At 43.1% G+C, this 11,160-nt stretch overlaps 2 protein-coding genes across 2 annotated transcripts; one reads left to right on the forward strand and one right to left on the reverse strand.

Moving 5' to 3' along the window:
- Nucleotides 1-1,344: 1,344 nt before the first annotated feature.
- Nucleotides 1,345-2,392, forward strand: LOC128446204 (insulin-like). The gene is made up of 2 exons (XM_053429196.1): nucleotides 1,345-1,534; nucleotides 2,247-2,392. The coding sequence occupies exons 1-2, from the start codon at nucleotides 1,345-1,347 to the stop codon at nucleotides 2,390-2,392; spliced, it is 336 nt and encodes a 111-aa protein (XP_053285171.1).
- Nucleotides 2,393-2,735: 343 nt separating this feature from the next.
- On the reverse strand, nucleotides 2,736-10,916 carry hmmr (hyaluronan-mediated motility receptor (RHAMM)). Its single transcript, XM_053428827.1, has 20 exons — nucleotides 10,765-10,916; nucleotides 10,417-10,515; nucleotides 10,225-10,310; nucleotides 10,043-10,120; nucleotides 9,735-9,923; nucleotides 9,534-9,620; nucleotides 9,296-9,407; nucleotides 9,153-9,218; nucleotides 8,426-8,499; nucleotides 8,267-8,337; nucleotides 7,816-8,183; nucleotides 7,575-7,723; nucleotides 7,247-7,482; nucleotides 5,888-6,004; nucleotides 5,576-5,767; nucleotides 4,776-5,489; nucleotides 4,276-4,348; nucleotides 3,570-3,746; nucleotides 3,284-3,443; nucleotides 2,736-3,163 (listed from the first exon to the last, which is right to left on the reverse strand). The coding sequence occupies exons 1-20, from the start codon at nucleotides 10,808-10,810 to the stop codon at nucleotides 3,153-3,155; spliced, it is 3,105 nt and encodes a 1,034-aa protein (XP_053284802.1). The 5' UTR covers nucleotides 10,811-10,916; the 3' UTR covers nucleotides 2,736-3,152.
- Between the last annotated feature and the right edge of the window lie 244 nt (nucleotides 10,917-11,160).

Here is an 11,160-nt window from a genome sequence, read left to right on the forward strand (position 1 = left end):
AAAGGTGGCCAAGTGGAGATGTTCTCTGTACCGGTGTAGTCCTGTAGGCCCTTTTCATTAGTGCCTACAAGCTGCTCTGCTGCACCAGGGCCTCACACCCAGGTAAGCAAGCTTCTCTCCTTTGTCTCGAGATTTCAACTTTTTAAAATTGATGTAGAATAAACCGGGTGAAAGTAAAGAGTAGCGCAGGCGGGGTTCTTTAATTCAACCAATCGACTGTGCCAAGAAACCGGGCATGAGCCCAAGAGGGATAGAGGAGTGGCGGGCCAGATAGAGCACTCTGCCAATATTGTAATGCCTGGCACAGGTATATTGTTAAAGACACTGTTAAAATGATTCATTTTCAATCCAATGATCTGCCGAACACTATAAGATGTCCACTAAAGGTCTATATAGCTTCTAAATGACTTCTAAATATATTTTCCCCCTTGAAACAAGGGCTGAACTTCAAATCCAGCAGAATGTCCATCAGACAGAATCTTGGACAGATCATTCCTACTTTAGAGCGCTAACTGCTAAGCTAGTGGGGACTGTCCTTGAGGAGCCACAATGCTTTTGTAACACTTAAGCAGGTTTGCTAGTTTTTAGCAGATGGTGCTGAGATCAAATAAGGTCAGCAGGAGATAGAAGTGAAGCAGAAGTGGATCCAGGTGAAGTAGCATGAAATATAACCTTGTATGGTCTACCTAAAATCCTGTCTGTAGATATGAATCTATAAGAGCCCAGCATCATATAACAGAGTTTTGGGGGTCGGCCGAACAATGAAGAAGTATAATTACCACATTGTCCCATTGAAGCCTGGCTTGATGAACACATAGGTCATCAAGGAGTATTTCTGAACTCACCCCTGTTCTAAATGGTAGAACAGGGCTCAGACTCGCACAGCTTCAAAAGATTTAGAGTTCGAGTCAGATACCATCCAGTGACTTTTCTACAGACCTTGTTTCACTGCAGTTTTTCATCCTGGCCTTTGATTTCCAATGAAAGAATAAATTATTCAGTTTTCAGTTCACTTCAAAGCCCTTATTTTGAGTTGGGGAATTGCTGCGTGCTTTCAGTGTTGTCTTTGTGCTATTATACTCTCAAGGCCTGGAGCTATGTGGTGGAATATCAGAGCGAACACCGTCAAACGCTATATCCAGAAATATAGGGGTCTTGTTGTGCTCGAGTGTCATCAAGAAAGTTCGGATCAAATTTAAACATCACTTCACCCTTCAACCCTCAACCAACAGGCCCAGAGGAAATCACTATTAATAGATGGATTTTGGCACAACTCTGTCTTTGAAGTGCCATTTCATTCGTGAACTTTCCCTATTTGTGCTCTGCCCTATAGGTCTCTGCCCTATGGCCAGGGTAGCATGTGCGGTGTCCTTGATGCTGCTGCTTGTGCTCTACTCCCGCGGGGTGTCCTCAGCCCCCGCCCAGCACCTGTGTGGCTCCTACCTGGTGGACGCCCTCTACTTTGTGTGTGGGGAACGGGGTTTTTTCTTCAGTCCAAACCGACTCTACAGGCGGGATCTGGAAGATCTGCTCGGTAAGCTTGTGTTAGATCTGGGAACAGGCGTGACTCTTTTTGTTTGACTTTTGAGAAAGAAGTTGTAATTGTCCCCTTGATGGTTGGAGTTTAGAAAGGAACAGCAAGACATTCCCCCGTGAGACCTCAGGCTGGCTTTGTGTCTTTGCGGTCCCTGTGCACCATGTTCAAAGTTCAGACTCTGTCTAATAAGAACGCCAATTTGGATGCTAGCTGGAGGAAAATGTAGAGGGACAGCATGTTGGAAACTTTACTGAACTAAAACTATGTATTTGTAGAGACCATCATTAGTGTGCACTGCCTCACTGTGGCCTCTTTTGAATTCAGTGGTGAAGCCAGACTTGTGGTTTCTCATTGTTGCTTTCAACGTCTATGATGTGACAAATCCAATAAACACAAATCTGGTGAAATCCCCAGTGAAAGTTATTCCCAAAATTTGTTATTTGGATCTTGTGCCTCAAACACTCCTTTGATGTTTTGAAGTTAACTTTGAAGGTGTAAGCTATGACATGTCTCTGTTGGAGCTCCGTCATATCTCCTCTTGAAATGGATGCCAACAAGACTAAACGGATTGCGGAGATCGAATGACATAGCCATTAAGTCTCCATTACAGCTTGAACAGTCTGAATGGTAGTTTGAGGAATCGGAGGGGTTTGTGAAGCAGCAACCCGACTTAACACATAGCTAACTGCAAACTTTCTCCACTTCACAGGCTTCCTGTCAAAAAGATCCAAACAAGAGCACCAGCCGCAGAGGGCTCTGTCTGGCCACATTGAGCCCAAGGTGAAGAGAGGCATCGTGGAGCAATGCTGTCATAAGCCATGCAGCATTCACCACCTTGAAGGCTACTGCAACTGACTCGCCACTCCACGATGAGCAACATATATAGCTTGAAAAAAAAAAGGCCCGAAGTCAATTTGTGGCCCAATACTTGCTGGCAATGTCTTATCAAATGGAGGAAATAAAGCTTCATGACCCATAACCCAAGGCTCTTCTTTGCAAAGATGGGAATTGTGGGCTTGTAGTTGGTATATAGAGTGGGTGATAGATGGGCTGCCATAACCCTCTGCTGTGCCACAACCTGAGGCTGCAGTCCTAGAGTGCACTCTACTGGCCGAGGACGGACATGGCCAAGAAGACATAAGCAACCATTTTTTAAAAATATAATTGGGAAGCAAATAAATCTCAGAAACACTTTGTTTAAGAAGAGTATTAAAATCTGTCTTTATTTACAAACAAGAAAGGTTAATAAAGAGCTACTCCACATGAAGTGGTTATTAGTTCTGTTGCTACAAGATTTCTAAAAAAGTTACAAAGATAAATTCCAAAATACATATTAAAATGTTATGCCAACAATGCTTTTTCTAAGCACTAGAGACTTCATCTATGTCCTCATTATTTTCACACTCTGCTTCAATACTCACATTTCTTTTTATAATCTAAACGGATAAATCCTCAGGCTCATTATGTAACAAACTGAATACAAAAGGCTGTAATGCATCGACATGTGGGAACGCAGAAAACACTCGTTAGGAGGTTGGTTAAGTATTCAAAAGTCCAAACCTTCGAAATTAACACTTGTCAGCCATTAGTTCCCAGTTCTTGAACTCCATTACGCCTAATTATTCCCTGACAAAACAAACAGAGAATTAGGCGAAATAAGATGAAGAGCAGGAATAACAAATGATACTGAACTGTTTTGTCTGCTCATTGTCCTCAAGGCCAATGAGAGGTCAGCGTGCCGCTTACCTTCTTTAAGAGGTTCATTGGCTTCAGTATGCCTGTTCTCCTTATCGTGTTGGAAAGCTTTGCAGGGATCAAACCTGCCAGGCGCACCGGGCAGCTTTGACTTCAGCTGCTCCAGATCACTCTTCTGCCGCCACACTTGGGAGCGGAGCTTAGACACCTCCTATGTAGAAACACATGTATACACACACAGTCAGGAAGAAGGGGGATAAAGAACATGTGCTTAAGATTTGCGTCTGTGTGTGTGTGTGTGTGTGTGTTAATGCTACTCCTGTATCCCAAGTTTTACCTGTTTAAGGGAGATTTTCTCCTCTTTCAGCTTCATCACATGTTTGATCTTCTGCTTCTGGTTCTGGTGGCTCATCAGGCGAGCGTAAGCGTCAGACAATTTGTTCAACTCCTCCTGGTTTACCCCGTTCTCATTGAGCAGTGCATTTCGCTCTGCCGCAAATGCGTTGAGCTGCTCCTGAGGTCAAATCAACATCATGATTTTAACTTTGTCAGTAATTTTGGTTCAACTTGCATGAATTTAGTGTGTATCAGCAGGACCCCAACTCGACACCATAATCACTACTGCGTGGATTCCAAATGCTTCAAAAATGATGTCACCAGAACAAGATGGCCGCACCCGAATCCAGGACATTATGAATTTATTTTTGTTTTTCCAGTGGAAAGGGGAGATGTCTTCCTTATTTATCTACAGTCATTGCTCTTCACCACGCTCCAGAGCTTAGTGCTAAATTTGTTTGTCTGTTCTGTGCTGAGCTTATATCATATTGCACAGAGCGTTTATCAGTTTCTTTTATGTGAACTGTGCAGGAGCTGGAGAGAAGTGAGTCTGATTCAAAACAGTGAAATTGTGTCTTGTCAAATGAAAAACGTAAGCTGAAACACATAAGATTTAGGCTTTCCTGACTAAGCTTTCACATTACACTTGTTTTTCTGTAAAGAGATTTCACATGTGACTTCATTGATGAATGAAGGAAATGACTGACCTGGAATGGCCTGACTTTTGCAAACAGCTCTTCGTATTGTTTCTTCCAGTGTTCTGTCTCTGATCTCGGAGAGCTTTGGAGAAAAGGAATGAACAGTTTAAATCAGCAAATAATAAATAAACAAATAAAGATGAAAACTGACTCCATTTGCACCTGGCATTAAAATGTGTTTTGTATCCGCATTATATCTGGATATGATTTTTAGATTTAAAAAGATTTTTTTAAAAGGGTCTCCAGTGTCAACAATGAGATAAAATAATTTCCGCCTTCAGTTATTGCATGCGGATTTGCATTAGCAGATGCATAGAAAACCTGTGTTCAATGTGGTCACATGGCGGCTCTAACCAGATCTAGAGGTGGTTTGGCCAATCAGATTAAAAATCTGTCCACAATGCATCTTGGGTGCATTTACACCTGTTCTTTCACATGGTCAAACTCAACCCAATCACTCAAAACACTTTTAAGGCCAGGAGTTAAATAGGTAACACACACACATATACCTCTCCTCTTGCACTTCAGTTATTTTTCTTTGTAGTTCGTGTCGCTGCTCCTCCATCTCCCACTGCAGTGTAACCTTCTCCTGAGAAAGTAATTCCACCTGCTCCTGCAGAGCCCGTCTGTCTTGTCGCTGTTCTTCCAGCTCGCACCGCAGGGCCTCTGTAAGATCTAATTGGGTCTGGGAGCTCACGTACTCTTGTTTGACATCATCTAGGCGAGACTGAAGCCCATTTCTGTCCTGCTCTGCCATGTTTAGTTGATTTTCAAGAATGAGCCTTGACTGCTCTTTGAGCTGAACTTGATACAGAAGACTCTTCTTTTCCTTGTCTGCTTTCTCTAGCTCTGCCTGTAGTCTGAGCATTTCTGACCTGACCTGCTGGTGGTCTTTCCTCTCAACCTCCAGTGTTCCCATATTCTCCTGAAGGGCTGTCTGAGTTTTAGCTCCCTCTTCTCTTTCTCGTTGGAGCTGTTCCATTATTTCCTCTTTTGCCAGGCTGACCTCCTCAAGTAGTCTCTGTGCCTTTTCCTTCTCATTTTGGAGCCGAGTAACACTCTGACCTCTCTGTTCCTCGAGCTGCCCCAGAGCTTCTTCTCTCTCCTTTGTCTGCAGCTGTAGCTCCTGCTGCAGCTGACTGATCAGGTCTGCATGGTTTGACTCCATGGCCTTTATCTCCTCAGCTTTCTTTGCCAGCTGAGTCTGCACCTCCAGCAACATTCTATCCAGTCAAGGGAAAAATAAACTTAGAAGGTGGAAAAGCGACACTTATTCCGAACCCAGGCTGAAAGTGAATTTAAAGCTTACCTTGCACTCTCCGCCCTGGCATTTTCTTCAACTAACTGTCTCCCCTCCAGCCCCTCCTTCACTCTCTTGATCTCCTCTTCCTTCTCTTTAACCACTTTGTCCATCTCCTCTTTCATCTTCTGGGTCACTCTCTCCACCTCCTCTTCTAGTTCTTTCTGTCTCTCCTCTTCCTCCCTCAGAGCGTTTTTGGTGCTGAAAAGTCAGACAAGCGCTCTGAGAAACATACACTGACAGAATCTTAAGCTACAGGTAAATGCCAACACAAATCACACTGATGTTCTACAAGTACTGACACTGAACTCGAGCGCTCACCTTTCAAGCTCTGTGACAATGTCTCCCATCTTGCTCAGTGAGTTTGTGTGCGCTTCCTGGAGTTGTCGCATTGCAGCTAAATGCTCCTCTTTCAAAGCTGCCACATCATAGCTCTTACTGAAATTGGCAAGCAAATGTTTGACGTGTTATTAAAAATTATTGAATGGATGATTTAAATCATTGTAAAAAACAGATTTCTGAACAGGGTTTTGGCATCACCTTGACCACTGACAGATTTGGATAGAACTTGTACCACATCGGGTTATGCTGCTGCTGACATGGGCTTGAATGCCCACTTATAAATCAAACTACATTTAGTTAAAAAATGTAATATTTTTGTTGAGGATGAACTCTAATCTGTCGTCAGCACGTCACAACTGGGAGTGAGTGTTGGATAAAAGCCTTAGCAAGCAAGCAAGCAGAAGAAATTGTTAAATTATTGGATAAATAGTTTAAATTAGCTAAAACGTATTAAAAGATTATTGAAGGCAAAAAAATAAGTAAAGCTAAATATAAAAAAACAAGAAATGACATAGCGAGGTTAAACTAATGGCTTAACAGCTGAAATGGTTAGTTTACAGTTATGGTTTGATAGAAGATACTGGCACCTCCTGCCGCTGCAGATGGTTGTAAAACAATTGCAAACTTTACCAGAATCGTTTGAAATCCTCCTATAATTAGCAGTATTAAATAATCAATTTTCAGCTAAATGTATGCAGCATGATGGTGATATCAGTGAAGAGATATTTTTTTAAGCTCGTCTGACAGGGCTGTGTGGGTTTGACTCACAAAAAGGCCTGGGAACTTCTTGTCAAATAAACTGACAAATTCTGTTATGAAATCACAGTTAGTTGCAGCTGCACATCAGAAGTTTGCCAAACTCTGTTCAAATTTGACACAAGAGATTTGTAGAGTGTCAAGCCTGTCAAGCAGTCTCCGTCGTTCTGTACTTCTCTCTCTAATAAACCCCCCCAAAACACGTTCCCCTCCATGTACCCTGGTTCCCCTCTTATTCCAAAGATGAGGTAGTGAGGTGACTTGCAAACTTTAAATTGCTCAGACACAGAAATAGTCTGTCAATCCTATGATGGACTGCCAACCTGTCAATTATTTTTCTCTACATTAAACTGTGTGTATAGTGGGACGGTTTCCCAGCTGCTCAAGACTCAAAATAGAAACATAGGCAGTCACAACAAAACCAAAAGGAAATATTGTATTGCAGAGTGAGCAAGACGACTTTTCTACAACTATGCATTTCAAACTCCACATGGATTCTGGAGCTAAAGCGAATTGGCCAAAGCTTCACTTTCACCTTTTCTTTTCTGTGAAAAACAGTGCACTTTCCCTTTTTATGCTCACCTCTCCTGCAGTGCCCTAGTATCACTCAGTTGTCTCTCCAGCTCATTGTTTTCGTCCTGTAGCTTCTGGAGGGCCTCCTGACTTTTCTCCGCCACCTCCATCCTACTCTGCTCCTGCTCCTCCAAGATAGCAAGGTCTCCCAGCACCTCCTCCATCTCCTCCTTCAACTGTCTCAACTGCTCCTCCGACTCCTCCCTCTCCTGCTCCACCAGCACAGACAGCGAGTCTACAAGTGCCTGTGGAAAACAGTTGAGAATAGGTTACAGCTTTAGTGTCAGTGCACTCATTTAAAATCAATTTGCCACAGAAGGGAAAATGTATGTGTAACCTTTTCTTTTGTCAGTTCCTCAGTTAGAGCATCATGTTCCTGCAGAAGCTGAATTTGTTTCTTTTTCTCATCTCGTTTAACCTCCTGTAGCAAGTTGAGCTCTGTCTTTAACTCCTGCACCCTCCTCAGCCCCTCCTCTTGAGTCTTGCCTAAAATGAAACAACAAAATTCATAAAAAACATCACTGTTAATAAATTTTTGGCAATTAAAAAACACACTATCGGGATCTAGGTGAACACACTTCTCTCTTCCTCTGAGTAGAGACACCGCTGTTCAAGATGAGCCACTCTCTCATCCAGCTCCTTCTCCGTCCGTCTGAGAACCTCCCTCAGTCTGGCGAGCTCTGCCTCCTGCTGCCGAACTGTTGCTTGAGAGTCGTGAACTTCTTGGTTGGCCAGTTTAATTTGCTCCTCCATGTCACCCACTGACTTTTGCGCAGCCTTGAGCTCCTGCTCCTGGTTCTCCAGTCTCTTCTCCACCTCCCGTAAAGCATCCTTTGAGGCCTGCAGCTCTTCCCGGAATACCCGTGCCTCCTCCTCTTTATGTCTCAGCATATCCTGAGTGGTTTCAAGCTCAGTTGCGCGCTGCTCCAGTTTGGTTTCTAGTTGCCTGTGGAGAAGTGACAAATAAGTGTGTCGTGATGCACAATTGGGATCTAACTTGCTTGGAGAAACCATTAGGTATTTGCTTACTTTGCTTCCTCCATATGGGAACCTGAGACAGTATTATCCTGTGTCTTTTCTTTAAGCGTTAAGCGAAGATCCTACAAGCACACAAACAGATAAACGTTGTAATTCACAGTGATTGTCCACTTTGGGATGATTTGCTCATATAGGCTTTTAAAAAATAACCTGGATCTGGTCATTTGACGCATCCAGGTATCCCTGCAAGACTCGGACCTCTTCCTTCAACTCCCGTATCACAGCTGGAAAACAATACAGAATTGTGGGTAGAAATAAGCAAGCCATCCCCAAAACAAAAGCAAGAATTATGTTTACTGTAACCTTTAATGCTCCTTTCAGACATGCACTGAACTCCAGATAACCTCTGGGCATTCTGTGAGAACGCAAATGTCCAAGCCTTCTAATAAAAAAAAAAAACGAGAATTTCCGAAAGACCCGATATGAGAACACAGCAGGAGATTCAGTGCAGGCGAGTGGACACCGAATAAGAGTACCAATACCTTGTGTTGAAAAATTGTGTCTCCGCAGCTAAGATGATACATTACGTCCTCGGTCTGCGGCTCCACCCCTCACCTGAGCCATCCCGGAGACTCATGTGTTGTTGTGAACAAGCCTGAGCAGAGAATCTCCCGCTGTGTTGTTCGCATGTGAAAAGCAAACTTCAGAGAAAGTCCGGACCTAATTCTGCAGACATTCTCTGGTGCTCATGTCTGACAATGGCTTTTACTCTTTGTACATCAAGAACAGTACTAGGGACATATGAGCAACTTTATGTGAGGGATACTTGCAGAGAAATCTGGCAACTTATCTAAATAAATTGGAGTATGTTTTTGTTTTTTTACCGTGATTGGTCAATTTGAATAGTGTCAAACGAAAACATACCAACAGAACTCACCATGTAACCTTGCATTCTCAGTCTCCAGCTCTTCATTTAGTACTTTTGTTACTTGATGGAGGTCCTCTATAAAACAAAAAAGAAGCCTTAAGTAAATCTACCCATTTGTCTATTTGGTAGAACTATGTGTACATGATTCTTACCCAGGTCTCTGTTTCTGTCCTTTAGAGCTGTAACAGTAGCCCTGGCAGCTGACAGGTCAGTTTCTAGCACCCTCAGTTGACCCTCAGTGTTAATCTGCAGGACACTTAGCTCCTGGAAACACAAACAGATACAGTCTACTTCAGGTCAGAGTAAAGCAGATTCATATTTACGTGGTAATAAATAATGAATTCCGTATTTTGCTGAATAACGAAGGTAGAACGTGAACACAAGGCATACCTCACTTTTCACATCCAGAGAGTTCCTGGCCTCCATCAAATCCATTGTTAGTGAATTTATTGTTTTTTTTGTAGTGTCAGCAGAAACCTAAAAAACATGCACTTGGTCACAGTTTTCGTGGCACACTGTCGAGAAATACTAGAAATTATTTTAGAAGCCAAGACAGGAATTCTGAATACATTCAATCCAAATAAAACTAACCTTGTTCTTTAGAAACTCATTGACTTTCTTGAGCTCAGCTCGCTGTCTTTCAAGCGTAGTAACACTGGCAGAGAGGCCCGTCCTCTCCCTGACCATGGCCAGCAGCTTGGCCTGCACCTTCTTAAGCTCGTCCTCCAGGGCCAGCAGCGTGCGGTCCTGCTCCCCTCGCTGCTGAACCAGGGACCTGATCTGTGAGAATGCAAAGGGTGTGGCAGTGTAAACATCTGCTGATCTGGCAGGGACCAGTCATCGTCCATACAACACATATCAATACTAGTAACCAATAAACACAGGAGGATGAAACGCACCTCTTTCTCCAGGAGCTTCTGCTGTTTCAGCTCCATGGAGAAGCCGTTCTTCTCTTTCTTCACACTTGACCCTTCAGACTGAGATTTGACAAGAAATAGAGATGGATGATTTCATAACAGAGGCACAAATATGAGTGATTCATTAGTAATGTTATTACAATTAGAAGTTACAGTAAACTTACAAGACCATCCACAGACATTGTCCTGCGGAAAGGTGATTGCAGGGGATTTCTGGTAGGCGATGGCGGTGGCAGGAGAGCCCCAGGGACTGCAGACACGAACAATGAAAACATAAGGGAGCATTGTGGGTCAGATGATACTGTGTTCAGTTAGTTTCCACAGCTTGTTGAATTGTGCTCAGTAGATTTACCCACCCGCCTTAAGAGGTCTGAACCGATCCGATTTCTCGAAAGACACAGCTCCCTTCAGGTCCCCGGGTTTAATATCATAGGACCCCGGCGGTGGAGCACAACCTTCGGCCACAACAAGCACAATGTTAGTCGAGTTAGCATCAAACAAACACCAATGCCACGTCCTGCTTCTTTGACATATCCAACCAACGTCAGTTCGTTTTATTTGTAGGTCTTTCACTGAATTAAGAATGGGGATATCAGTCTGTAAGGTTAGCAGCTGTGGTGACAGCAGCTAACATGAGCTACTTCTCCTGAGGGAGGACAGTTAGCCAACATGCTACTAGCTGCTAGTTTCTAGACGTTACTTACCAACGTGCTCGTTGAACCTTTTCAACGGGGCTCTGGAAAAAGACATGTTAAAGCCCGAGTGTGTTTTAATGCTAGTTTGAAATAAATGGATAATTCCTCGTCTGTCACTCGCCACAGACGCTTCGCCGCTGAAATTTCAAAATAACGTCCTACGTACGTTAACGTGCGTGTGGCCAATAGGCGCCCAGGACTCTGTCTCTTGTGACGCCGCCCCGCCTCCACCTACGTCATCTCGTAGTATTCAGATTTTCAGTCAAACCCACAGACCTGACAAGGAAATCATATTTATATGGGTTTATTAGTTAATCAATTATATTAATAATCGATTTAAATGTATCTGGGTTTATTAGTTAATCATTTATATAAATTATATTAATAATCGATTTAAATATATCT

This window comes from Pleuronectes platessa, chromosome 8, assembly GCF_947347685.1.
Source record: "Pleuronectes platessa chromosome 8, fPlePla1.1, whole genome shotgun sequence".
In the NCBI taxonomy this organism is placed as follows: domain Eukaryota; kingdom Metazoa; phylum Chordata; class Actinopteri; order Pleuronectiformes; family Pleuronectidae; genus Pleuronectes; species Pleuronectes platessa.

What these genes read in the sequence shown, in the direction of transcription:
- LOC128446204 (XM_053429196.1), top strand. Translation starts at nt 1,345, where the DNA reads ATGGCCAGGGTAGCATGTGCGGTGTCCTTGATGCTGCTGCTTGTGCTC. An exon ending in GGATCTGGAAGATCTGCTCG is followed by an intron (nt 1,535 to 2,246) that starts GTAAGCTTGTGT and finishes TCCACTTCACAG; the next exon opens with GCTTCCTGTCAAAAAGATCC.
- hmmr (XM_053428827.1), bottom strand. Translation starts at nt 10,810, where the DNA reads ATGTCTTTTTCCAGAGCCCCGTTGAAAAGGTTCAACGAGCACGTTG. An exon ending in CTCTGGATGTGAAAAGTGAG is followed by an intron (nt 9,408 to 9,533) that starts GTATGCCTTGTG and finishes TTGTGTTTCCAG; the next exon opens with GAGCTAAGTGTCCTGCAGAT. An exon ending in ACTAGGGCACTGCAGGAGAG is followed by an intron (nt 6,005 to 7,246) that starts GTGAGCATAAAA and finishes TGCCAATTTCAG; the next exon opens with TAAGAGCTATGATGTGGCAG.